This window comes from Psittacula echo (assembly GCF_963264785.1).
Source record: "Psittacula echo genome assembly, chromosome: 12".
Lineage (NCBI taxonomy): Eukaryota > Metazoa > Chordata > Aves > Psittaciformes > Psittacidae > Psittacula > Psittacula echo.
Window position 1 is genome coordinate 8,783,653 of NC_137747.1, and position 27,589 is coordinate 8,811,241.

At 55.6% G+C, this 27,589-nt stretch overlaps 1 protein-coding gene across 1 annotated transcript; it reads left to right on the top strand.

Annotated features, from left to right (window-relative positions):
- Positions 1 to 26,667, top strand: ZNF512B (zinc finger protein 512B). The gene is made up of 17 exons (XM_080628014.1): positions 1 to 117; positions 3,753 to 3,875; positions 5,403 to 5,482; positions 6,195 to 6,323; positions 6,664 to 6,836; positions 7,001 to 7,254; positions 7,994 to 8,065; positions 10,146 to 10,280; positions 11,423 to 11,547; positions 14,036 to 14,128; positions 14,898 to 14,996; positions 15,636 to 15,923; positions 16,461 to 16,652; positions 22,364 to 22,465; positions 23,467 to 23,529; positions 25,522 to 25,620; positions 25,927 to 26,667. Exons 2-17 carry the CDS (start codon positions 3,755 to 3,757, stop codon positions 26,218 to 26,220), a joined length of 2,319 nt encoding a protein of 772 aa, XP_080484140.1. The 5' UTR covers positions 1 to 117; positions 3,753 to 3,754; the 3' UTR covers positions 26,221 to 26,667.
- The last annotated feature ends 922 nt before the right edge of the window (positions 26,668 to 27,589 follow it).

Genomic DNA, 27,589 nt, shown 5'->3' on the forward strand with positions numbered 1-27,589 from the left:
TGTGGGCGCGCCGGGGAGCCCCGCACGGCCCGGCCCGCAGCCGCGGGTGGCACCGCCTCGCCGGCCGAGGGGGGGCCCGGCCCTGCGCGCCCCGCACCGCGGCCCGCAGCCGCCGAGGTAAGCACCGAGCTGCGGCCCGGCCCGGCCCCGCCGCCGTTACCCACACCCGCCCCGCAGCCCCCGGCCCGCCGCGGCGGGGACCCCCTGCGCTCAGCGCCCTGCTCCGCTCCGCCCGCCGCCGCGTCGCCATTTTGCCGCTCGCTCTTCCCCTCCCGGCGGCGCGGCCGGGCCCGGCCCTCCCGTCCCCGCCGGCCCTCGCTGGGCCCCGGCAGGCCGCGGGCAGAGGTGACAGGCCCGGCGCGGCCCCGCTGCATGGGGGACCGGGGTGGCACGGCCGGGCCCGAGCGGTGACAGCAGCGCCCGTGTCCGCTCGGGCTGCGGGGCAGCCGGTGCCCGCCTCGGCGCGGCGAGGTCTCATTGTCCGCCGGGAGTGTGCGTGGGCTTTGCCCCGGTGGTTCCGTGCCCCGGGCTGGGAGAAGGGGAGGGATTGGCCGTAACGTGCTGCCAACAGAAACTTTAGCGCATCCAGAGCCGCTCCCGTGCCCGGAGCGGGAGTTGTGCCCTCCAGCAGGGTGATGGAGAGGAGCTGCCCGGTCACCAGCCCGGGCACGGCTTGCAGGGCTTCACCAGCGCCTCGGTCCCTCCATGGGAAGCCTCCGGAGAGGGTAAATCTGATCCCTGCCAAGGAGGCATCTCCCGCAGCTCCATCGCCTTCATTCCCGGGAAGTTGCGTGGCCGTGGTTCCAGGTTGGCAGTGGAGTTCCAGAAGTGATGGATATGGCAGTGTCCTTTGGCATCGTCATCTGCGCTGGACTTGTCACATCCCTGCCCACCATGTGGCACCGTGGGCAGGGGAGCAGCTGGCTCGCCTTTGGCATTGCCTGTATCTGGAGTTGTTGGTGAATTGGAGCACATCGATGGGTGGCCAGTTTGGGTCCAGAGCATCCATAGCAATGGGACTGGGTTGGGAGACCCACCAGGAGAATCAGTGGTCAGCACCCATGGGTGACTTTGACACTTGAGCCATGAGGCCATCGTGGAGCTGAGAGGGTCACAAGCATCCCTGTCCATGTTTGCACTCCTGCAGACCCCATCCAAGGTCATGGACAGGCATTTGTACATGGAATTAGTTGTCCTTTCCCACTTTATTCCCAATTTCCAGGCTGTGCATGGAGGGAAAGAGCCTGTTGGGGCTGTGAGTGCCTGGGACACTGCTGTTCCTTGTCAAACCCGGCAGAGGAGCACGTGGCTGTGCTGGTGGCTCCGGAATGGTGCCCTTGGCACAGCGGGTTCCCAACCTTCTCTCCCTCTTTCCTGTGGCCGCAGGTTTCCTCCTCACCCTTGCTCTCAGCACCACCAGCTCTGTCCCTGCTCATCCCGCACTGGTTCCTGTGTTGGCACAGGAATTCTTTCCTGGAGCTGGAGTGGGGCACTTGGGAAATGCTGCTGCAAACTTGTAAGAAGTTACCTAAGAAGAGCTGGAGGCTTCATCAGTGAAGATGCTGCTATTCCCAACCTTCCCACACCACATCCTCACCCTGCTCACAGGCAGGACCTGCCGATGCCTTCTTCCATTGCTGGATGCAGAAGGGTTTTCACCCTCATGGAAGCAGGGAAGGGCATGTGCTATTGCCCAGTTTCAGCGTGCGTTACCCTAAAAAGAGTGAGAAGTTTGGACATCACAAAGAAAGAACCAACAAGGGGCTGATTTTTGCTCTCTGGCCCTGGGGCAATTCCTCTGGGATCTCTGGGGTATTTGGTATGGAAAACCAGAAGATGTTCAGAACCTCTTATGCTGGCTGGAAAGGATCCCTTTGAGGAGACAAATGTGTTAAGGGGCAGAGCTGAGCACCTTGTGGTGATGGTTTTGGGCAGGCAATGTTGGAGGTGATGCTCAGCATCTCTGGTGCTTTGGTGTGCGCTGCCATAGGGCGTTCAGGATGCAGGATGTGGGCACTTGGCCATCACTGGGGTCTGCCCTGTGCGTCATCCTTTGCGAGTGCTCCTTGAGCTGCCCAGCGAGGTGGACACGGAGGTTCGTGGTCCGGTAGCAGCCCTGCACTGGGGTCTCACTGCTTGGTGTGCTGGTGGCCATCACTTGGTGTGGGGGATCCTGCTCTGCCTTTGCCCCGGTGCTCACAAGGGGCATGATTGCGTTTCAGCACTAACCCAGGTTGGATAAATATGTTGCTGTGTGGGTTTCCCCCTGGTTTACACCCTGTTATGAAGCACTGAGGTCTTGTTCCAGCTTTCAATTCACTGGTCTTCCACGAGTCTTCTTTGAGCAACTTGTCTGAGGGTCACTAAGAGGTGCCAGGAGACAGCAGAGGAAGGAAGGGACTGGCATGTTCATCTGTAGAGCATCAGGGATGGTCTCACACAAGTGAGAGTGGAACTGTGATTTGGGGAGAGGCCGCAGGGATCCCAGCATCCCCACAGGCAGCCAGGCTGCAGCTCAGGTCTCCCATCAAAAGACTCCAAGTGAGCTGAATAAACACTCCCTGTGTTCACCAGCAAACGCCAGAGAACCTGTTGCCAAGGCTGGAATGTCTCACTTGATCCCATTAACCTTTGTGTCCGTGCAACCACATACATGTCACCAGCCAAACGCGTGCCGGAAGCTTTTGCCAGCTCTTGAAGCATGTGCGCTGCATGTGATGTGCCTGATCCCGTGTGGAAAATCCCTGGGGCACCTCAGAAAGGACTGATGGGCCTTTGTGTCTTACATGTTGATGGCGTGGCTGATGATCCGGGATGCTCTCCTGACCTCTGCATCCCTCTGGAGACAAGGAAAGGCAGGATGAATGTGGATGCTCAGTGTATCCGATCCATTGAGTTAAATGATGCTAAGTGTGATCTTGTTGGAGGAATTTGGGATGAGGAGTCAAATCTCTCTGTGTGGGTTGAGCAGGGGTGAAGAAGTCATTAGCTGGCACTTCCCATGGTCACGCTGTCAGTGCCTGGCTGCGATCAGCATCGCATCCCATCCAAGGTCTCATCCATGGTGGTCCAGGGAATCGCCTCCCAAGAGCCTGATGCTCCCAACGCAGCCCCATCCTCAGATGTGTCTTTGCTTGTGCTGTTGAGAAGGGAGGAAGGTGCTTGAACCCACCCCATGGCACTGCCAAAGCAGAGGGGTGTCCTGCTGCCCGCTTCCATGGGGAGCCGGCGTGAGCCTTGTGCGATAATTCCTGATGTTCATTATTTATAGAGCAGCCAAATTGAATTATTAATAGGGAAAATTCAGATAACGTCCCCAGTCCTCAGTTTGTAACAGGTTCCCATTAATAAGGAAAATTGGAAATTTATCACTGCATCTGCTCATTAAAACTCACTCTGGTTTTCTTTTTCTTTGGGTGTCTTAAATGAAAGGCGAGGAATAAACGCCGAGGAAAAGCCATTTATTCCCTGCTTCTCGGGGCAGAGGCAGCCCGTCATTAAAGTCGTTGCTGTTGGATGTGGAGGGGAAGCCAGCCTATAATAAAGCAGCTTTTCAGCCATGTCTGTTGTGGCGTTGCTCGACTCTAAACCAAATCCTGGGAATTGCGTCCTGCTGCTTCTCTTTGTGGGACTCTTTCAGCTGTGGGGTAGATCCCGGCTTTCCCTCCCTCCCCAGCAGCTCTCCTTGCTTTCAGCATGTGTTGCTCCCGGCTCCGAGGAGTGAATTTTAGTGCCTCTCCTGCTTCTTTCAGAGATGGCGGATTCCTATACCTATAAAGGTGGAAGGAAAACTGCAGGCTCTCACAAACCCACTGCCAGCAAGGAAAGCAGGACAGAGACAAGGATAAACCCACCAGCAGAGCTGCCCAAGCTTGGTAAGGAGCCGGTTTTCCTTTCCATGGAGGTGGATGGGGCAAAGGGGATGAGGCTGGGGGCAGGATTGGGGGGTGGCTGCCATAATGAGGGGGTGTGAGTGCATCTGATCATGCCTTTGCTTTCATGCACTGGGGAGGTCCAGAAAATCCCCTTGGAGCTGCAGGGAGCTTGTCCAAGGGAACGGGAAGGGAGCGATGGAGCCTTCCTGGCTTAACGAGATGGGTGTCTCGCCACTCTTTATCGTGCTGGTAGCTGAGTGGTACATCAAAGGAGAGAAAGGCTTAAATGAGTTCAGCCCATCTGCTGTCTCCTGTGTCGTGGCCCCCGGGATGGAGGTTTGCGAGTCGATGAGCCCCAGGGGACCCGCTTGCTAAGGGCTGTCACTCTGATGGATGGCTGATTGCTCTATCCAGGAATCTCCAGGCCCGAGGAGATTCTTTTCCTTCTGTCCCCTTACACTGGGCTGATCCCCTTTGCGGGCACAGAGAGGCTCTCACTGCCTTTACATTGCTCAAAGCCAGGGTGGACGGGGCTTGGAGCAAGCTGCTCTAGTGGAAGGTGTCCCTGCCCATGGGAGGGATTGGAGCTGGATGGGCTTTAAGGTCCCTTCAGCCCAAACCACTGTGGTTCTGTGGTTCTGTGACAGTGAAGGGCTCCTGCGCCCTGAGTGAGGGTCAGACCTCAGTGATGTATCTGAGACCAGGCACCCAAAATCAGCCGCTTTGCAGGGAAATGCCTGTGCCCTAAATGTTTCCCAAATGTCCCTCTTCCCTTGAGGGGGTTGAAGCTGTAATTGCTAACAGAGGGCTATAACTTATTACTGATGGGAATGAGCTCCAGCTGTCCTCAGTATGAGCATACCTGTGTTCAGGAGTGGTTTTCCCTGCCCCACATCTTCGCAGCCCTTTTTTAGCCCTTGCTTCTGGCTTAGATGGACTGAAAGTGATGAGGGGGAGTGAAGGACACTTGGTGATGAAGACACTTCATTGTTCTCGTTGGGATGGTGCTGGAGGTGGAAATGGCTGACAGGGTTCATGTCGTCGGGGTGAATTAAGCTGGATGCAGTCGCTTTGCTCGGATGCAGCAGCCTGGTTGGCACAGGGAACATCCTTCCCAAGCCAGGTCTTGGTCCGGAGAAGGGATGGGATTTCTGTGCTCAACAGCCTGCCCAGACACAGATTGCCTTAGCTAAGGAGCGTAGTTGTTGAAGGATTTCTTCCATTCCAAGTGGAAGGATGGATTCCAAAGCACATCCCAGCCACGCTGAAGCTGCTCTATGTAAATGAAAGGAGATGTGTCAGTGGGTACCAGGAGAAGCCGCTGCCTCCTGTGCAGGTGTCTGCGGGTGTAGGGGCTGTGCACTGAGTTGCAGAGGAGCTGGCATTGCCTTCCAAAGGGGAATCTCCGTCCTTGCCAGGGCAGGGACACTCAGCCCAGAGCCCTGTGTACATCTATAGACTGCACGGAGCCAGGGAAGCGGGATCGCTGGGACAGCAGCGGGTGACGGGCACTGCCTCTGTTTGCAGGGAATGCAACCAGTGACAAATCTGAAGGCAGGAAGAAAGGACGACCCAAGGCTGAGAACCAGGCACTGAAAGACATCCCTGTAAGACCCCGGACCCTCTGCTCCCCAATGCCCTCCCTCCCTTGCCCTCCACATCTTCCTGCGCTGTATGCTCCAGCCAGCCCCATTCCGAGGTTAAACCTGCCCTTCCCAGGAGCTTAATCATCAGAGCAGCCTTGTCTTGGGCATAGCAAGACCTTTGCCCCTCCATCCGCTCCATGCAGGCATCCAGCAGCCTCCAAAACCCTGGTTAGGGAACACAAGCCCTCTCCAGCCTCCCCTTCCCAGCGCCATGCCCAGATGAGCTGGATTCTTGCACAGGCACGTCAGGTTTGGCTGATGATCCGGTAAAGAGGTGAATTATTCCCCACAGAGCTGTGCAGTTTAATTCCCACACAGGAGCATGGACAACACGCGGAGCAGTTTGTCAGGAGAGCATGGCCGTGGGGTGATTTATTGCCTAGATGAAATATGGGGTGATTAAATCACTTAGGTGGCTTCTAGCCTGATTTATTGCCTAGCCTGGCTGGGAGCGTGCGTGTGCTCGGGGAGGCACGTTAACCTGGAGAGCCTGCAGCATCTGTCCCAGCTCCTCTAGCTGGAGAGAGCACCACTGCACTGAAACACAGCCCTGGGTTCCCTTTGGGGCTGGAAGGGTTGGGCAGGAACGATCAGGAGTCCCATGTGGCCCCTCGGGATGCAGCTGGACACGTGCTCTTCCCTCACCAATGTGTCTTGCGTCTCCTGTTCCCAGCTGCCCCTGATGAACCAGTGGAAGGACGAATTCAAAGCCCACTCCAGGGTGAAATGTCCCAACGCAGGCTGCTGGCTGGAGTTCCCCAGCATCTATGGCTTGAAGTACCACTATCAGCGCTGCCAAGGGGTAAGGGGACCAGAGGGATGCCTGTCCTCTCCAGTGGCCCGCTTGTACCTTACCCTCTACAGGGTAAAGCCCCTTTTGGGCCTTATACCCCCAGGAGAAACATGACATTAAAAGGGGGAGGGTATGGATGGGCCAGAAGTGGTTCATGAGATGTACACGAGAGAGGCTGGGGTCCCTCCAGCTCAGTGTGAGGTTTGGCTTTGGGGATCGTGGGCTGTTGGTAACCATTTGGAGGGCCAGAAGGATGCTACACGTGATTTGTGTGCATACCTGCGTCAGGAAAAGCCGTCCCTTTCATGGTCTCACATCCGTGCTCCCCTGTCTCTCCCTGCTCACACAGGGTGCAATCTCCGAGAAGCTGACGTACTCGTGCTCCTACTGTGAAGCTGCCTTCACCTCCAAAACCCAGCTGGAAAAGCATCGGCTCTGGAATCACTTGGATCGGCCCATGCCAACCAGCAAAGCAGAAAACAAAGTGCCCAAGGCCATTGGGAAGAGCAGTGGCAAGAAAAGGTACCAGGCTGTGGCTGGGCTGCATGCTGCTGGTGTAGGGATAGCTGGGAGAAGGGGAATGTGCCCACCTCCATTCCCATGATCCGGGCTGGCGAGGGGGGAGAGGTGTCAGGACATCTGTGTAACAACCCCTCTTTAAACAAGCCCTCTGTGCTTTGCCCTAGAGCTGCTGAGAGTTCAGCTTGCCCCACCATCCATCCCAAACAGGCAAAGACGGACAAAGCCGTGGCCCAGGACCACACGGAGAATGGCGAGTGCCTGGCGGAGAGCCGGGAGAGCAAGGAATTCCACATCGCCGGAGCCGAGGCCATGGCAGCCGCCACCCCCACAGCCAAGTCCTCCAGTGGCAAGGACACCATGCAGCAGGGGGGCAGCCAGGCCTCGCTGCAGGAGGAAGACCCCGAGAGGATGAAGCACAGTAAGATTAGAGCCTGGGGCTACGCTGGTTCCGGAGCCTGGAGAGGGGTGTCCTTGGGGAAGGGGCTCTGCTCCAGCCAATGCGAGTGTCCTGTGAATGTTCCCAAGTTTTAGCATCCTGATAACTTACCCCTAACTCAGTTTCTTGTGGCTCCACTGGGACTTGAAGCCTGGTGGTAGCTGTGGTGGATGTATGGGGGTCTCTGAGGTGCCAATACGAGAGGGACATGGACCTGCTTGAAATGTCCAGAGGAGGCCACGGAGATGCTGTGAGGGCTGGAGCAGCTCTGCTCTGGAGCCAGGCTGAGAGAGCTGGGCTGGGTCAGCCTGGAGAAGAGAAGGCTCCTGAAGGGGAGACCTTAGAGCAGCTCCAGTGCCTAAAGGGGCTGCAGGAAACCTGGAGAGGGGCTTGGGACAAGGGCCTGTAGGGACAGGCCAAGGGGAATGGCTTTAACCTGCCAGAGGGGAGATCAGCTGCTGAGGCTGTGGAAACCACTCTTTGAGTGAACCCTGGATCCCGTTATTTCTCCTGGGGTTTTGGGGTGGGCAGCAGCATCCTGATGCTGTTCGGTGGGTGGTGTCATTCAGCAGCCACATATTTCATGGTGGTAGAGGCCTCCTCAAGGCGATGCACTCCTGCCATAGAGCACATGCCCACCCCATGCCCTGGGACTGCCGGACCCCCTGGCAGTGCAGGTATTTGACCAAATCTCTCTCTCTGTTTCTCTCTTTTGAGTCAGGAAGGAAACAGAAAACTCCTAAGAAGTTTACGGGGGAGCAGCCGTCCATCTCGGGGACATTTGGACTCAAAGGTAACAGAGGGATGACTCCGGTGGCTCTAGGGTTGTAGCTTCATCCTGGGCCGTTTCAGGGAAGCCCCTTTCCCAAGAGCACTCCCTGTGGAGGAGGAACGTGACAGACACCTGGAGCATGGCGACATCACACTGGAGGAGCTGGTGCCTTTACCGTAGGAGTGTTGTAAAGGGAACTGAAGGCGGCAGTGGAGCTGGCACTGATAACAGCCCTGGCTGCTCTGCTTGGAAGCCTGATGCTGGGAATTAGGGAAAAGAGGACAGGACCCGGGTGTGTCCAACTGGATCACGAGACTAATGAGCTGCTGACACAAGTAAGGCACGAGAAGCACCACCTCATCATCATCATCCCACTGTCCCGGGATGTCACAGCATTTCCAATGGCATCGAGGGGGATCTCTGTGCCTAGAAAAGTTGCGTGACGCATCCATCCCTCAGATGATGCTCCAGTGCTGGTCGCCCACAGTCAAGAAGATGAATTCAAGGGAGAAGAGACGTGTTGCTGGGATGTTTTCTGAGAGGAGGCTCTGGAGTTGCTGTTTCAGCCTGACAAAGCAAGAGCAAGTAGTTCTGTGCTCATGCTCCATAGGTATACCCAACTGGGATGGAAAGGAGCGGGGAAACCAGGAGCATCCCTGGTACAAGAGCAGCTGGATTCAGATTGACCATGAAATATGCTTGGTGAGGGAAACAAAAAGTGGATTTCCAGGCAGGAGGCAGCACCTTCCAGTACAAGAGGCACTCGGGGGAGAGGCGCTAATGGCTTTGAAGGACTTAAACACTTACTGACGGGCAGTCTGGATGTGGTCTCTGCGACTGCCTTCCCCCTTGCTGCTGGGATGTCTGGGGTTGTTTCCTTTGACAACCCCACAGAGGCACTGCCACAGGCTGAAATGTCTGCTGTGGGTTCCTCAGGAATGAGCTGGTCCCCCATTGACCCACTTCCTCAGGTGGAGAGTGAAGGTCAGGCAGGCATTTGCCTCCGTCCCCTGGGCTCAAGGTGGCAGTTCGCTCCCCAAAGACAAGGGTGCCACCAGCCCATCGTGGGTGCTGTCTGCATTCAGACCCGGGCTCACACCCCACATCCCATTCAGAGGGATGTGGACCCTCGTAGGGCAGGTGTGGATCTGACCCTGACACTCACATTTTCCATTGCTTAGATATGCCAAAGGACTCTGTGTGACAGGGCAGGATCAGGCAGCACTGCTGCTGCTTGCACGCTCTCAGCATGTGCTGACCCTCCTCCTGCTCACTTCACCCTGCTTGGTACAGGGGTGATGCTTTGGTGGTTGTCAGTGATGCCTGTAGCAGGCTGAATGGGAAGCACACGCTTTGCTCAGGCAGCCGGGCAGGGATGAGGCACAGACAAGTTGGGAGAGTGGATGTGTTTTGGGGAAGCTGGCAGGGAGCCTGGCACTCTGCCTGCACAGAGAGCCCTGCCTTCAATGCCTCTCTGCTTTGCAGGCAGGCTTGGTGACAGTCACCAGCAACCCAGGGAGCCAGGCCAGCTTTCCTCTTCCCTGTTTGCCTGTCACCCCGTCACCCCTCTTTTCCTGGTCCTTCCTGCCCCTTCCCAGCGTACATTGCGATGGAAAGAGACCTGTGTGAATCATGACAAGTACATACAGATCCAGGGGCAAAGGGTCCTGCATCTCCCTGGTGTCCGGGATCCCAGAGTTTACCCAGTTTTATCGGAGGGACCACAATTCCTTGGCGTAAGCAATCAACCTCTCCAGTGCAGGAGCATCAGCAGGAACTTCACTTTTATGTCCTGCATTTGCTGTTTCAATTCCCCATTTCAGTTCGTTTCAAAGTGCCCTTCTGCCTCCTCCCGTCTTTCTCACAGTCGGCCTTTCCAGCAGCACCCTACCCCACTTTGCCATGGTGTTTCCACAGTTCATAAACTGGGTTGGGGGAGATGATTCTGTTTCTAAACCACCACAAGCTGTTACAATTGCTTGTCATAATTATGGATCTGATCCCATACGCACATCCTTGGCAGGGCTGCAGCCGGTTTGGTGTCTCTGGATTAGTGGAAGGGATTTTTTTCCCTGCTAAATGTGAGTTGATCTCTCTATAGGTCTTGTCAAAGCAGAGGATAAGGCAAAAGCTCATCGAGCCAAGAAGCTGGAGGGGAACACCAGCGTGGAGGAGCTCAAAAAGAAACCTCTAGGAGCTGCTGTGAAGAAGGAAACAGCTGTGCATCTACCAGCAGGTGAGGCTGCTGGAGGCAAAGCACGGGAGCACTTACCCTGTGCTCTGCTCCAGGCTTATATGGTCCCCACTGTGGTCCCCACGTTCACCTGCAGGTAGTGGTCCCATATCCCTCCTTGCCCAAATGGGTGAGTTTTCCAGCTGGTTTGTGAGCAGAAGCAGCACAAAATCAGGCTATTTCCACCTGGCTTCACTGTGGCCCCAGTTTGGGTCAGCATCTGGGATGATGGCATTTTTCTAACCATCATCTCCACGAACGATGGCAGTGCAAAGCTGTAAGCATGGTTATGTCTTCTCTGAGGCGCATCATACATCCTAGCGCAGGTTGCTGCCTTGCCTTGGGAGCTGTGACAGCAGGAGGAACGCAGGATGTGCGAGATAAACACAGCTGCAGTGCCTTGCACTGCTTTCAGATTCAAACAAATCACCCTGAGATCTCAGAGCTGTGCAAAGGCATCCAAATAAACAGATTGGTGGGTTTGATTCAGGCCGGGCTTCCCTTGCTGGAAGCCCAGCATCGCTGTGCTGAGGATCAGTGTGAACTCTGGACCTGGAGCAGGTTTTGACCCCATGTATCTCTTATTTTGGGTGGGTTTTAAGCCAGGCACAGACATTCAAATAAGCAGATGCTTGGAAGCTAGCACTCCTCTTGCTGCCTGTGTGTCTGCTGGGAAGAGGGTTACCAGGGAAGCTTCCCAGGCACACATCCGGATGGAGCCGAGATGCTCACCTTTGTTTTACTCCTGCTCATTGTTTCCTGTGGCAGGAGGCCACACATGGCAAGATCAGATAGCCAAGGACATCATCATGTTTTAACTCCCAGCTTGCAGGATGTAGCAGGATTGGATAGGTGGTGAACCTCCTTTTCCCCATCAAATGCCACCAGGTCACGTATATGAAGAGACCGAGGGACCAGTTTGTTCAGGCAGCTTCAGGAGCTGTGGGGCAGACAGAGCTGTGTGGTTTGTGTCTGGTTTGGGCTTGACCTATGCCTGGGAGAGTGTTTCTTCTTTAACATCAAGAACTTTCCTCAATTCAGTGTTTTTCAGGTGATAAACAAGGCTCACAGCAGGGTTGTCCTCAGCCCAGGCATGCTGGGGGCTCTGTGGCTGGGTGTAACACCTCTCTCCTCTCCCTCACCAGCAAACCCTGAGGACCAGTGGCAACGGGAGATCAGCGAGAAGGGAGAAGTCGCCTGTCCAACCTGCAGTGTTATAACCAGGAAAACTATCGTGGGGCTCAAAAAGCACATGGATGTGTGCCAGAAAGTAAGGACTTGCTTTATCCAATCACCTACATATGGATTTTGGAAGGGAATGGATGCATATGTGTGCAGCTCATAAATGTGTACTGGTGCTCTGGGCTGGGGTTGATACAACACTTGCTGGTCATCTTCAGAAGGCTGGCTGCCTCGCATCAATTCAGAGGGATTTGGACATCTAATTCCCTGAAAGTGTTCAAAAACCATATAGATGGAGGCCCTTAGTGATCTGGTTTAGTGTTTTTTCTGGGTAAAGGTTGGACTTGATGATCTTAAAGGTCTTTTCCAACCAAGATGCTGAATCCCTTTGTGGTCTGAGGCCCTAGCCCCAGTGTCTCCAGCAGCGCTGGGTATTTCTAGTAGCTAAATGAATAGTTGTAAGGCTGGAGAGATTGTTGGAGCTGTCTCTAATCTGGCCTCCTCCTGAGTGCTGGCTGAGGGATTTCAGTGTCCCACGCCTTGCATCAGGCCAGATAAATTGTGGTTGAATGAGAGCACGTCTCGGGGAGGCATCGTGCTTGGATGTGCTCAAGCAGGCTGTCAAGAGCAGGACTTCAGTAATGGTGCGGTGAGAAATGGTCTCTGTGCCACGCCACCATCCATCAGAGCAGAGGATTACGTCCTCATCCGTCACCTGCTGTGATGCAGAGCCATCACCACACAAAGGCAGCGTGGGCTCGATGCCTCCTGCTTGGAAAATATGGGGCTCGGCTTCGATTTCCACATTCGTTTTCTGTAAATGCCTCCTCAGCCTTTGCCTCTCTATTTAGACAGCAATGGGAGGCTGCTCTCCCTTTCAAACCCTGTACTGCATCGATGCTGGGCAGAATCCTGCCTCCTCTGATGTCCTCCTGGCTGCGGTGGAGTGGGATCTTGGCCATCACTGCTCATGTCTCCTGTGCTTTGGAGCATCTCCCAAGCTAAACCAGGCTCCATGCAGGCCTGCTGAGCAGTGATAGGCCACTATAAATAGGCTTCATCCCTTCAAGTGGGTGTTTTGTCACTCTTCCTTGGGAGGGACAGTCCTTGCTGGGGCTGGGATGCTTCACTGAATCCCTGCCCCAGAGCAGTCTGTGGTCCATTGGGAACAGTCCCCAAGCTCTGGCTGTGTGACCACAGGCCCAGCTCTCAGCATTTCACCTCTAAGATGAACTTATGGCACATCCTTAGGGAGGTCCCACTGCTACAGGCATGTGGTATACCCACCAGAAGTGACTCTGGAGCAAGGCACTCTCTCAGCTTGCTCTCTGCTTTAATGACTGAAGTATTTCTTAGCTGGACAATGGGAAGAGGATGTGCAGGCTCCCAGAACTCTTATAAACCAACAGAAATCGGTTTCTCCATTCCTTGCTTGTTGCTGAGCAGTCTGCTCTGTTTCCCTTGGGTTTGGAAAGGAAATAAGGGATGGGGACAGTGGCAACGTGCTGGGGCCTGAAAGAGGTGACACCAGGTAAATCCTGCCAGGGTCCTGGGTGGGAGGGCTTGTTAGAACATGGACATGGCATGTTCTTCAGTGTGGACCAGAGGAGTAAACCCCAAATGGCCGGCATTGGTATCTGGTGAGTGAAGTGGCTTTTAGCATCCACCCTGTTAGGATCAAGCGCTTGGGTCTGGAGCAAGGTTAACTGATGGGAGCACAGGTACATGTGAGTCATTCCCAACTGGCTGCAGTGGGTTTATTCTTCATTTCCCCAGAGCTTCAGGATGAGGAGGGATTTGCAGCTCCATCTTCATTCCCTCTCCAGCTTCTAGTCCAGGCTTGACTGAAGGGGGAAGTGGTGAAGGGGAAGCATCAGCCAGGCAGGAGGAGCAGGAACGGCTGCAGCCATCCAGGCACCAGCTCCCTGTTGAGACATCCTGTCTCTTGGTGCCCAGAACATTCACCTCCTGAGTCAATACATGCTGGTACCTGCCCCAGCACAAGTCATGTTCTGCTTATTCACTTTGCAAGTTGTACGTCGATCTGTGCATTTAATGCATCTCCCCAGTCACTCTGGAGGCCAAGTCAGGTCACAAGCAGAGCAATAGGAGGTGGCAAGTACTCTGCTGTGATTGTGTCCAGCAGCATCTGAATTTCAAACAGCCCAGGCACCCAGAAAGGGTTTTGTACACCAGCATCTGCTGTAGTTAATAGTGCTGCAGAGCACAGTCTGCTAACATACTGGTAGATCAAAGCTACTCCTCTGTCCTAACCTTTTAACAGGAAAACTCAGATACCAGGTCCAGATGTTTGCAGCCAGTGGGGCTTTAAATCTACATCCAAAATGGAATGTTTTCCAATACCTGGGGCATGTGGGTTTGATAATGGCATCCAGGACACCAGAGAGAGAACTCCTGAGCTGCAGGCTGGGACTGGGATGGGCGACAGGGTTGCCTGCTGGGTCCCACTGCTGGGTGCTGCTGCCCCATGGGGCTTAGTGACAAGCAGCAGCAGCCCTTGGAGGAATGAACCGTGGCCTCTGACCCCCGTGGTGGCTTGTCTTTGATTCCTTCAGCTGCAGGATGCCTTGAAGTGTCAGCACTGCAAAAAGCAGTTCAAGTCCAAAGCTGGGCTGAATTACCACACCATGGCTGAGCACATCAGCAAGGTAAGAGCTGGGCTGCCCTCTTCTCGTTTCTTGGTGCTGATGCAGAAGATGAGGCTCTCAGCAGCCTCTTCCCTTTGGGTAAAGGAAGGATTCACACCACCCTCTTCATAGCATTTCCCATGCTGCTCAGTCCAGACAGTGGCCGAGCAAGGCCGTTCCTTCTCTGGCAGCTTGTTGGACTCGTGTTGATCCTGGGAGCAGAGCAAAAAATACAGCAGGAATTCAAATCCCGGGATGGGGAAGATGCAGTGAGCGCGGTGAGGTGGATTTTGAGTGGCAAAGCTCTGCCTCCAAAACCACATGCAGAGCCGGGACTGATGGGTTCTGCCTTGCACAAACCTCTAAATCCAGCCTTTAGCTCTCCACTAAGAAGCAGACACAAAATCTCTCATGGATAATATTTGGCAGGTACCAATTTAGATGCTGTTCTTGAAAACCTGGTCTTGTACCTCCAGGATACCAGGGCAAGGCATAACCGCATCACTGTGTGTCCTGTGCTTACCAGTTGTGACTTGTCTTCTACCTGTGCAATAATCTCCTGCTCTTCAGTCTAACTGCAGGAGCTGCTCCTGAGTTTCTCAGCTGGCCCTTTGGGAGCCAGTGCAGGAAAGGCATGAGCAGGCCTGGCACCTAACAGTGAAGGTGTTGGTGTGTGGTAAAGCAGTGGGGGATCCAGCTCTTCTAAGGCAGAGGTTTACCACCTACTCCTGCCACAGAGGACATGAGTAAATGGTTGACTCTGTCGCTTCTGTTACTTCCTTGTTTCCAGCCTGTTCCTGTGGAAACCGCTGGACTTGGTGAACAGGAAGAGCGGGAAAGGCTGAGGAAGGTGCTAAAGCAGATGGGGAAACTGAAATGCCCCAATGAGGTACAAGAACGATTCCTGTTTCTCGTTCTGTGAAGGGTGGAAGGAGCGCTCCCCGGTGCAGAGCAGGACATGCACTCTCCAGGCATCCGTTGGCGCATACTCAACTTCTCCACCTTAGCTCAGCCATCCCGGTCCCATCCTGCTGGCTCTGTGCGCTCTGGCAATGGGCCTTCCCAGCAGGAGGGTGGGCACAGGGCAGGTTGAGCTGCACCAAAGGGCAGGTTCTGCTTCCTGAGCTCAGGAAGGGGCAGAGCACAGCGTAAAACCAAACCAAACCACACTGAAAACGGTGGTGAGCTGGTTGCAGACAAGTCACCAACAGGTAACGGGGTGTGTGACAGAGGTTTGTCCCTGTGGATGCTTGACTCTATGCAGGCAGTGCCTCCCAGTGCCTGTGTGTCTGTCTGGAGAGCTTGGATGCTGTGTTAGGGCAGGTAGAGCCAGAGACAGGGGATGCTCCCTCCATCCTGCACTGTCGTGGCTCTTTTGGGGTGAGGGGCTGGTCAGTGATCACACATCACTGCAAGGGGATGGGTTGGTGGAGCTGTGTGTGGAGGGCTCTCCTTGGGATGTGTTTCTCCCTGGAGCAGCAGCACATGAATCCCTGACCTTCCTCATCCCTTCTCCCCATCCCCGCAGGGCTGCGTGGCCAACTTCTCCAGCCTGATGGGCTACCAGTACCACCAGAAGCGGTGTGGGAAGCAGCTCGCCGAGGCCGACAAGCCTGTGTTCAGCTGCCCACACTGCGGCAAGAAGTACAAGTCCAAGGCTGGCCACGACTACCATGTACGGTCAGAACACACGGCCTCGGTGAGCCCCCCGGATGCCACCACAGCCCAAGGAGCGGGGCCATCCCCCCCCGCGGGGGACTGCAGAGCTGCAGAGCCTCTGGGCAGGACAGAGCCGGGCAGGGCCGGGCCGGGCAAGGCAGGTGCAGATGTTGAACCGATGTTGTTTTCTCCTTCGCATCACTGTGCATGTCTGTTGTACCATGCGGTGTCCGGGGGGACACAAGCTACAGACCCCTATGGAAAAGCAGGATGCTCTTTATGGGAGCAGGATGCTCGGCAGTGTTCCCTTTCCCTGGTGCCCACAGGGCTGTGCTCCAGCCCACCCTGCATCTGTGCTGTGCAGGGAAGAAAACCAGAGCTCAGGCCACTCCCTCAGCAGTAAGCATGCACCGGCTGCTTGCCAGCACTGGGGTGGCAGAATCCATCCCTGGGGAGCATCCTTTTCTGTTCTCCTGATGCCTACTGACAGTGCATCCGACTCTAATAACTCCCTAACTCAAATAAATGGAGACGTTTATACACGTGGGAGCACGAAAGGACGCAGTCAGTCTGATGTTGGTGGCTCTTCAGCCCCCCCTGCATGATGCAGGTCATGCCAATGCAGAGCCCAAACCCCAGTATCCCATCGCGGAGGGCTCCTCTTCATCCCCATCCTGACTCTGTCTCTTTGCAGCCTCCGGAGGAGCCAGAGGTGAAGCCAGAGCCTGGTCCCATAGAAGATTTCGAAAGGACCCCGAGCGGCCGCATCCGTCGGACGTCGGCACAAGTGGCTGTTTTCCATCTTCAGGAGATAGCAGAGGATGAGCTCGCCAAGGACTGGACCAAGCGGAGGATGAAGGATGACCTGGTGCCCGAAACAAAGCGGGTGAGGAGCCTTTGTTTCTCCTCTTCTCTTGCAGTAGCTGTACATGGAGATCCTGGGAGGCAGCGTGGCCCCAGCTGGCTCAGGGCTCACATATCTCATTTCTGTGCCTTAAATCAATTAGCTCTGATGGCAAATCTATTGCTAAAGAGCCCACCCAGCCTCAGCAGTCTGGAGGCTCTGTAAGGGCCTGGGAGCTTTGCACTTTCCGTTGCCAGGGCTCAAGTCTAAATGGAGCAAAAGGTGATGCTATTTGGGCAGTGCAGGGATCGGAGGGTGTTGTAGAGTTCAGCTCTGGTTCATGCTCAGCAGTGAAGTTGGCACTGGCAGCCAAGAGGAGTGTGTGAAGAGAGCAGGGGTGGGATGTGAAACCATTTCCCTTCCACTGTCAGAGAGCGAAGATGCCCCAGGCGGAATTTCCTCCCTTCCACATGGAGGTGATTCCCAACGTAAAGGGCAAGCAGAGGAAGCTGGAGCCTGGAGCAGCAGCTTGCAGTGGTGCATGTGTGGCCTGGTGCCGTGAGATCTGTGTGGCCAAGTCGGTGCTCTCCTAGAAGTGAGCTTCATGGAGGCATCAGAGTAACACGGTAACCCAAACATCCCTTGTGGCTGCGGGAGGAAGTGATTCCTGGGAATGTCCCGAAGATGAAATTCCCTCCAGGAATGCTCCTTCTGGACTGTAGAGGGAATGAAGCAGCAGCAAATCATAAACCTCTTCAGTGCAAAGGGCTAAAAAGAGGAGTCGGGGTTTTTTAATCCTGTGGTTGATATTTTTTGGTGAGCACCAGGACTCAACCCAGAGCCGCCTTGCAAGTCTCTGCAGCCTTTTTCCTGCAGTTAGATCCCAGGTCTTTCCCTTGCTCTGAACAGTTGGGCATCTCTTGTCCAGTGCTCTGAAATTCATCATTGTGAAGATGGGAGCGAGGAGCAGAGGGCAGCGGCTTAAAGCTTTGCCGCAGCGGGAGAGCACAGCAGTGCCTCTGCCACGAGCCCACCCAGTGCAGGACAGCTCCAGCCCAAAGGATGGACGTGAGGAAAAGAGCCCAATTCGCAGAGCCAGCCTGCAGGAGCTGTGTGGCCCAGGGACAATGTGTGACACAGCAGCACAGCTTCAACCAGAACGCCTTCCCGACGTGCAGCCTGTCCTGTGCTGTCCAGGTGCGTGTGTGTTCCCAGCAGAAGTGCCACTCCATCATCCTGAAGAGAGCTGGAGGAGCTCAGCCTCACTCAGCTCCCATCCTGCACACAGTGGGCAGGTGAAACCAGAACAGAAACAAACTGGCATCTCCTTTCCCCTCCTTGATGCAGGAGAGGATCCAGGCATGGTGCTGCCATCCGCCTTGAAGCAGAACGGAGGCTTTAGGGCCAGAAGTGATGCAAACCTCAACGCTTTGGGTGTCGTTGCTGCTTTCCAGATAACTTCAGCTGCAGTGCATTCATAAGGTTAAAAACTCAAGCCCAAAGTAGCTGTTTCATTTCGCATGCAGTGAGAGGGGAGGTGTGATGCTCTCTTCTCCCCCTTCCAGCCTCAGCACTTGCATTCCTCTTTCCTCCTTGAATTGCTCCCCTTAGTCTTGACTTTGGGCATTTTCTGTTTGAATGGAGGGAGTACCAGGAGCTCCAGGCCTGGACAAGGGGCCCATGTGCAAGCTGACCTACAAAATGAGCTGCTGGCATAATCCTGTGTGAAATGCTGTTGGTGGGAGTGGTTTTTATGAGGCATTTCTTGTGTTAAGTTTAGTTGAGCGCCATCTCAGTACTAAAACCCAAAGAGGGTTGTTGTGAGCTTGGTTGTGAGGTTGGCATTGAAGATAGACAGTGGGGAGCTGGATTTCAGAGGAGGTCAGTGCAGTGGGAGCTGCCTGCAGGTACATCTTGCATCGTCTGTCACGTTCCCTTGACAACACTCACCTCATCTGTTCAGTCTATGACATTCTTTCCCGAGGAGTGATGCTGAAGGAGGTGGGAGGCAGGATTTGCCTGGGAAGGCTGGGGGAGCCTGCTGACTTCAGCACGCTTCGTGCTGCTCTTGCATCGCTCAGGACCCCTTGACATTCATGAGTTGCTTCAGATCAGGGTCTGCAGAACCCCTGCCTGGCTTGGACCTGGGGAGAGGTGCAGTGTCAGGGATCATGGGCAGATTTCAACTGCTCCTGCACCATCACAGCAAGACCTGGGAACTTCCAGAGACCCAGACGGATGGATGCTTCCCAGCTCTGGTCTGTGACCAGTGATAGCTGGATGCGCCCAGATGTGCTGCAGCACAGGATGCGCTCCATCCCCAAGTTCTCCAGTTACCCACCGCAATCCCAGCAGTCAACATGGATTTCAAGGGAGCTGATGAAGAAATCCAGCCCTCCTCTCCATCCCTTTGCCAGGCAACAACGCTTTTCCCTAGGGAGAGGCAAACAGTTCCTCAGCAAGCCGATGGGATACAGGGGTTCACAGCCCCACTGCAGCCCCTGCACCATGCTCTGCCTTCGTGCCCACATGGCAGCCAGCCCTGGCCAGGGAGAGGACCGTTGGGTTTGGATCCCGTTGGTGGCCCGTGGTGGGATGCGTTTGCCTTTCCCCTGGGGGATGGATTCCTTCACACCAAAGCAATGGCATTAGAATAAACGATTGCTGCTCCATCCCAGGCCCTTTGCTGCTCCATTCCGCACTAATCAAATCCAGCACTTCTAAATATACACTGGAGCCTTATTTTCTCGCTCGGATCTTTCTTTGCCTCTGGATAAGCTGAAACAGATGGGGTGTTTCACAACGGCCGCTTGCTGGGGATGGCAGATGGGGAAGGGCACACCCCTGCTGCTTTTCTGGGAAAAATCCCCTTTCCAGAAGCTCCGTGAAGATGCTGCTGATCCTCGACCCTCCTCTGACCTTCACTGGGGCCATGGCGTGACCATGAGCATCTCAGGGCTGTTATAGAAGGAGCAAGAGGCTGGCAGATTCCTGGCTTGGTGGTGCAGGCAGGCACTGGTGGGTTCTGGGGGATGATGTCCTTACCCATTTTAGAGGCTGCACTGGGAGAAACAGTCTCCTTGAGCAGAGGGAAGAGGCATTTAAGAGGCAGGAGGGGAGAAGACACCATGGACATCCCACAGTTTGGTTGTGCGATGCTTTCCCTGTAGAGCTCAAGGTGGGATTGGTTGTTTCAAGGTGCTGTGAGCTTTGTGCTGGAGATGGTGATGGCTCCTGCAGCCCAGGCAGCTGCTGTGTTGTGGAGGGAGGGATGCAGAGCTCTTCTATAGGGTGCAAGGGAATCCGGATCACCTCCCAATAGCTTGGGTTTGGGTGTTGCTGCAGCAGCCTTGGAGACTGCACATCTCTGTGGAGCTGGGGGCTGTGTTGTGGGGTACTGAGGGTCCAGAGCAAAGGGCTACCATAGGCAAATAGTGAAGCTAAAGGGGAAAAGTCACCTCCAGGCTTGAGCTGTTAAGAAGCCCCCTCCTGGCAGCAGGCTGCATTCCAGAGCAGAAGAGCCTGGCTCGGGTTTGTCCCCCAAAACAATGGCCCTGTGATCTGGGCAGGCGCCAGGCTGAGCCCTGCGGACTCATGTCACTGGTGGGCTGAACCGGATCCCTGCTCAGTGGGGACCAGTCCATCCTTCCTCCTCCCGCTCATGGTGTGACCTGGCCACCCGGAGCCACGCAGGGGACCCAGCTGCCAGCCAGCACCCCTGGGTGAGCCTTGGCTTCACATCCAGGACAGCATCAGCCGTGGTTTCCATGGGGTGATGGGAGAGCCTCACGCTGGGGACCTCGGAAAGGCTTCCCAGGGCGCGTGTTGGCAGGGGCCAAGGCAGCTGCATGGTTCTCATTTACTGCTCTATGTTTAGGGGAAGGGGAGAGAGCCTTGAAATATGGAAGTTAATGAAATAAACCCATCAGTCAAAGAAAACAAGCCCTTCCCAGCCCAGCATCCTTCGACTGTTCACAAGAGATGGGCTGCAGCCAAAACCGGTTGTAATCATTTAATGATTTGGCCCTGAAGATTTTCACTTACAGGCTGTTTGAGGAAAATAAATGGGGAAAAAAAACCCCAGAGATTTAAATATTCCATGCCTGGGGCTCCCTCTTAATAGAGACATAAAGATGACTTTGACATTCCCAGAACCGCAGCGCCCCGGGAAGACATGGGATTTGCATGTTATTGTACAGGCCTGCTGGAGGAGAGCAGGGAGGGATTCTTTCTCCAGAGTGGGAAGCTGGAGCAGCAGAGTCCACATCTCTGAACATCCCCCCTTATCTCCTCCCCGGGGATGTGCAGAGGGAGAGGTTGTTGCTGGGGCTGTGTGCAGTTCGTGTTTGCTCATTCATGGGGTTGATTGGGTTTTAATTAAGGAGGCCGTTGGGCTCTCAGTATCAGTGACGGAAAGGGACTCCTGTGTTCTCCCCTGGAGGTGCCATTGCCTTCCCCAGGCCGAGGAGCAAGCGGTTGGTCCATGCCCCATCCCAGAGCTTCAAAGAGCTGGGCTGGCATCTCCCTCGGCCTCGGGGCACGACAAGAGCAGCACACTGGGGCTCGGGGGATCTTCGCATCCAGTGCTTGTGACACCATTGCACAAGGCCCTTTGCCCCTCACTTTGAGCCTGGCTCTCCCCAGGCTCCCTTCTCCATGGCCATGCCCTACCACGTGCCAGGGTGGGCCTGTGGATCACTTAAATTCAAGTGGAAATGAGTGGTTGGTGCCTGAGCCCTTGGTGGGAGCTGCTCTTTGCAGGGAGGTTTGGGAGCAGCCTCTCTGGGGGAGCTGGACAAGGGTAAATCCATGTTTATCAGCACATTCAGGAAAGCCTCAGCTGGAAAAGAGCTCCAGCTGCCTCCCTGCTGCGTCAGAGCCACAAGCTCCAGGTCCTGGGTTTGCATCTGTGCAAACGTTTGTGCATCCTCCTTGGCCAGCCGGATGCATTGAGCTCAGAGGTGCCTATGCTGTGAAGTCCATGGCTGTGCAATGCCATGAGCAAGCTCTCCCAGCCCTGCTCTGAACTGGGGCAAGTCTGGGGCTCGAGACCCAAAACACATCCATCCTGGAGCTCTCTAGAGCTGGAAGGCCTGGTTGTGCGGGCAGGGGCTCAGTGTCCCCTGTTGATGGTGACAGGCAGAGACCAGCCTCACAGATAGGACCAGGCACAGTGGTCAGGCAGCACAGAGATGCCACAGCCGTGTTTGCTGCTGCTGAACATGCAGAAGTGACGCTGGGAAGGCCGAGTCTCTGTGCTGAACCTCGGAGTCATTAATAAAGCAGTAATTAAAAGCACTTGGAAAGAGCAGCCCTGCCAAAAGGAGAGGCAGAGACACAAGAGCCTTTCATTGTTCAGTTGTGCCCATTCATGGGTGGAAAGCAGCCACGGAGGCTCTTGGTGTCCATCCCCTCTGTTTGTTCTCCCTGTTACAAAACGTGGCAGAAGGGGTTTGCTGATGCGATGCATTGAAAACACCGGGTCTGGCCCTGCAATGGGGCATGGACCCGGGAGCAGGAGCAGGATCGTCCCCTCTCCTGTTTGCCATCACATGGAGGTGGCTGCAGCACCAGTGGCTCCTGCTCTGGTGTGCCTGGAGGGAGGTGACATCTCGGGGGGAAGCCTCCCAGCTCATTTTCAGCTCAGTTTCACTTCTCCTAGGGGGGAAGCAAGAGCCATGTGAAGAGCAGGGACCCCCCCAAGGCCCGTGCTGGTGTGTGCAGCTCTGCTCACTGTCTTCTATTGTTTGCAGCTCAATTACACCCGACCGGGCCTTCCAAAGCTCAATCCCAGGCTGCTGGAGAACTGGAAGAATGAAGTGAAGGAGAAGGGCCGCATCAACTGTCCCAACAACGTAAGGACCATCTCTGTTCGTCTCTGGGCTGGCTGGTCTCAGTCTGCAGGAGGAAAGGGGAGGTTTTGGGTCACAAACCCACTCAAGCCAGGTTCTGTTGGGCCCCAGATGAAGCTGGCAGAGACCCTCCCCTCAGTTCATCTCTCCGAGGTTGCTGCTGTGCCTGGTTGAAGCATATCCCACCTTTGGGACCCTCCTGCTGTGCCCCAGCCACTGGGGTTGGGGATGAGGCCACGCTCTCCCCAGGTTCCCTTAAGACTGATGGTTTAATATCACCCAATTCAGGCTCTGGAGCTGCCTTTGGGAAGCTCCCAAGATCCAGACAGGGTGAAGGCTGCACATTCTGTCCTCCAGAGCCTTTTCATGCAGGGAACCTGCTTTTCCCAGAGCCAAGCTGGGGCTGGTTTGAAGCCCTTTCATTTTGAAGCCCTACAACAAGACCTCGGGGACGTGGTGCGTGCGCTCCGTCCTGCTGTGAAGCACGGCCTTGGCCTGAGCTGGCGAGGAGGTGAACTCCACCCTGGTGCTGGGCTCTTTGATTTATCATCTCAAACAAAGCCTTGCTAAGGGGGGGTCTGAAGGAGGCTGCTCCCCCGAGGCCAGGGGGATGCGCTGGCTGGTGAATGGCATCCACAGGCGCTTTGAAACCGGTCATGCTGCTGCCAGGCTGATTTCTGTCTCCGTTAAGCATCTGCTGTGGCTCCAGGAGCTCCTGTAGCCCAGCAGGACCCTCCCGGCCGCTCACAAATGTACGTTTTCCATGGAGACATTGAAAGGAGACATTTTTCATCGCGTTGCAGAGGGATGTGGCCACATGACTCCCATTAGCACTAATAGGAAACGTGTGACCAGAGCCTTCCGTGTCTCACAGAGCTTTAACCTCACGCTGCTTAGCCTGGACCCATGGCCTTGCTGGCACAGCAGGCTCCTGGCCCTGGCACAGAGGAAGGCACGGAGCCGAGGGGGGATCGTGGCAAACCCTGCTTTGTTTCTTCCTGCAGTGCTGTGAAGCCATTTACTCCAGTGTCTCGGGGCTGAAAGCTCACCTGGCCAACTGCAACAAGGTGGGTCCCTCTGCTCACAGCCTCGGTGGGGTTGGGGTTCGGGGTTTGGTCCCCTCTGGCTCTTTTGGAAGCCGCAGGCCAAGGGCACAGGTTAAAGGATTGTGGTCACTGGGAGGACTGGGTGAGCAATGCCACTGCCCATCGAGCTGTCACCGCTGTGCCTGGTGTTGCATCATCCCCACCAGCTGCTCAGCCTCAGCACCATCCTCATGGGCAGGATCAAACCCACAGCTAGGGGCAGATGAAGGTAGAGAGGCTGGAGCTGAGAAGTGATGGAGGGGATTTAACTACTGCTCCAGCCTTGGAGGAGAGGGCTTGATACCTCACCCAAGAGCCCAGACCTCTGATGCATCGAGTGCCTTTGGGACGGGCAGCATCCTCCTGCCTCAGCATCCCCATCCCACAGCAGCTCCTACTGGGTTCCTGTGGCCCCTGAGTCATGCACAAGCCTTTGGCTACCCAGCGTGACTGCAGCAGCTCAGAGCCAGGAAGCTGAGTGCTGGGAGCTGAACCTTCCCAAGGCAAATGGAATCAGGAGGCTTTCTCCACAGCCCTGCAGCCCCTCTGGAAGCTTCCTCAGCCAGAGGGATGCTGGTGTGGTCCCTGCTGGGGATGGAGCCGAGGCCGAAGAGGCAGCTCCTGCTCTGTGCAGGGATGAGCAGCAATGCTGTGAGCTCCGGTGGCCTGCAGCTGCCACAGGGGAGGGATCCGGAGCTCAGCGTAGGTCCCTCAGATTGGAACTAAGAGCTGGTAAAGCTTCAAGCATGAAACACTTCCAGCTGCAGCTTCCATTGAATGGAGCTTCCAGGAGGCAGCTCCGACACATAGCCCATGGTTATTAAAAACACAAACTCCAGCACTAGCTGGAACATCAGCCCCTAATGAGATCATTTAGAAAATGGGCTGCAGAGATCCGGCAGAAGAGGCTGTGTTTGTGCAGGATAAAAGTGCAAGGAGAGGAGGGCAGTTCCTTTGCTGGCCTGCAGCACCAGGCAGCCCACCAGCAAATGGGGCCGTTTCCTGCCTGGTTCTGTGCACGGAACACACTGTTGTCAGCAGGACTCTGCCCTCACAGAGGGTTTAGTTTGGCAAAGGACTCACACCCCACCAGATCTGCCATAAATCACAGCCCCTCCAGAGCTAGGCTGTGATTCCTGCTCTAAAACCCTGCCGAATTGGTTGAAATAGAGCAAGAGCCTCACTGAGAACAGAGGATGCTCCCAGGCAGCACCCGGTCCTCAGTGGGGATGGATGCTCCATGCTGATGCCTCTTTCTGAAGCCAGCCTGCAGCAGAGCCAGCCCTGCCCGCATCCTGCCTGCTCCTGAAATCAAAGACCTGTCTTAAGGCCAGATTTACAGCACGGAGGAATTCCCAGGCAGCTTATCCATCGCCTGGAGGGGCCCATCCATAAACCCCTCATCAATAGAGAGCACATTATCTCCCTGGTGCCGTGAACTGCGGCAGAGCAGGAGATCAATCATCCCCACAAGGGCTCTCATGACAGGAATCCAGCAGTGGCTGCATCGCCGACAGCCTCAGAGGGAAAGGAGGTGAGTCTGTTGGCCATAAATTAGATGTGGTTCAGCCCCAGGAGGTCACAGATCTGCTGATGGGAATGGGAATGGAAATGGGGCCATCGGCCCTGGCAGCCTCCTGGACACACACACGGTGTCAGTGGTGACTTGCAATTAGTGTTGGGGACACACAGGCAGCAAAACCTGCTGCTCGCTGCCCTCGGGGCTCACAGGGCCTGGCACTTGGATGCCTGACCTGGTGCCACCATCGATGCTGCTGCAACACAACCAGCATGGGCTGAAATAGGTGTGGAACTGAGGGCTGGCAGAGATCTGGTGTGTTAGAAATGAGCATTTCTTTTCTGTTGCTTTGAGGTTTAACCATCAATCTCCCCTCAGAGAGGGGAAGCAGGATGGGGGGGTCACCATGGTTTTGGCTCTGCATGGGGCTGCAGGAGGATGCTCTTGTCTTGCAGGGGGAGCACTCGGTGGGCAAGTACCGCTGCCTTCTGTGCCAGAAGGAGTTCAGCTCTGAGAGCGGGGTCAAGTACCACATCATCAAGGCTCACTCCGAGGTAAGGAAGCGGATGGGGATGCTCCGGGCTGGTCCGTGCTCCATCACACCCATCCTCGGGCTGCCCTGCTCCATCCATCCCTGTCTCCCAAGAGCAGAGACAGCAGCATCAGTGCTGTGGTAATTTGGGAGGGACATCCCTGTCCCCCTTTGGGTCCTTGTCACCCATAGGGCCCATTGTGGCTGCTCAGCACTGGCCAGGAGGGCAGTGATACCAGTGGGGCACGAGGTGGTCAATGCATGGGCTGTGTGTGATGGTGACAGCCCCAGGACAGTCACTAACCCCGGTGTCCCCCCACGGGCACAGAACTGGTTCCGAACCTCCTCAGAGGCCAGCCGGAAAAAGAAGAGCAGGGAACAGCTTTCTTCCAGCAAAGAGGAGAAGAAGAAAAGCACAAACGGGAAGAAAAGGGGGAGGAAACCCAAGGATAGGCCTCCGGAAACGTCCCCGAAGGGCAGAGAGAACGTGGCGGCAAAGACTAATCACAAGAAAACCCTCGAGCACTGGGAAGGCTCCAGAGGCAGCCCCGAGGGGGACGAGCGTGTCCCCAAGCCCCCGAGCCAGCGCAAGGCAGGAGCCAGTAAGATGCCTGAGAAATGAGCAGCTCAGAGACTCCTCTCCGAGGATTCGTTTACAGCCCAGGGTAACAGGGTGGGGGGGTCCCGGTTTTCTGTCCCCCCCTTCCAATCCCACCCCTCCCCCCTCCACTCACCCCCTTTTTACAAGAAAAGAAAGAAAAGCAAAAAAAAAAAAAAAGGGACAGGAAATCCCATGGAACCACTTGGAGCAAATCCCAGCCCTTGTTTCACACTGGAAAAACAACCGGATCAAGCAAGCTGGACCGTTCTCCACCCCCTGCCCATGTACATACCCCCCTGCCCGGCCCTTCCCTCCCTATTCCCTGACTTCCCTCCTTATTCCCTGACTTCCCTCCTTGCTCCCTGCGCCGAACTGGTGACGCTTGAGTGAAAGAAAAGTGCAATAGCAGCAGGATGCCCTTGCTTGGGGTCTCTCTGGCTGCAGGTGCTGGGCTGGGGCTGTCCAGGCAGGCTCCAGGCTGCATCCCAGCTCCCAGGGTGATGTTTCCAAAGATGTTGGACCCGTGCATGCAGCCAGACAGGGGCAGAGGGGTGGCAGGAGGATGCTGGCGGGATCCAGTGGTGCTTTCTTTGGGGTGTTTCAGCAGGGACCTGCTCTGTGGTGGTGGCTTTGTGGCTGGCTCGGTGCAGGGGGTTGTTCCAGGCAGTGGAATGAGGCATGGAGCTGGCAGAGCGTCCTCCTGACACATGGGGCTGGATGTGGTTGTGGAGGGGCTGCAGGAGGTGTGAGCATCCCTGGAAGTGGATGGGAGAGGGGGATGCTGTAGGATGATGGGTTGGGTTGGAGGGATTAACTGAATGGTTTGGGAATGGCGTGAGCACGGAGCAGAGTGATGGAGGAGCTGTGCCCTGCTGCTCATGGAGGAGCTGCAGCAGCAGTGGCAATGCTGTGATGGTCGAGCCACAGAGGGGAGCAGCTGATGGAAAGGGTGATTCAGGGTCCCCATCCCAAAGGTGCTGATGGCCCAAATCGGGGTCTCTGTCCCCAGCTGCAGCCACAGGAGGTGTTTGATGGGCACAGGGGGGCAGCACCAAGTGACAATCATGGGTCCTGCTTTCGGGTGAGCCCCAACCGCTGCCCAGGCTCCTTCCACTCACCTTGTCCATGGGGCTGGGTCCTGCAATGGGTGAATCTCAGCTCCCCCGACCTCTTTCCTCGGGATGGAGAGCCCCTGCCCATGCTCCATCCTTTGCTGCTTCTTTTTCCCTGACTTTCCTTTGCCTCTGTGCTAACACCATTGTACCACCTCGCTCCGGCCTGGAGGGAAGCATCCCTGGAGCCGGATGTGTCTTGTCTCCAGACAAAACCAGGCTACCTCTGTCCTTGGGCATCAGGCTCGCTTCCTCTCAGTAATGGGATGGAAATCCTT

Bases quoted from the DNA above. Each gene is read 5' to 3' on its own strand.
- ZNF512B (XM_080628014.1), top strand. From the start codon at position 3,755: ATGGCGGATTCCTATACCTATAAAGGTGGAAGGAAAACTGCAGGCTCT. The intron at 14,129-14,897 runs GTAAGAGCTGGG...CCTTGTTTCCAG, and splicing joins TGGCTGAGCACATCAGCAAG to CCTGTTCCTGTGGAAACCGC. The intron at 25,621-25,926 runs GTAAGGAAGCGG...CCACGGGCACAG, and splicing joins TCATCAAGGCTCACTCCGAG to AACTGGTTCCGAACCTCCTC.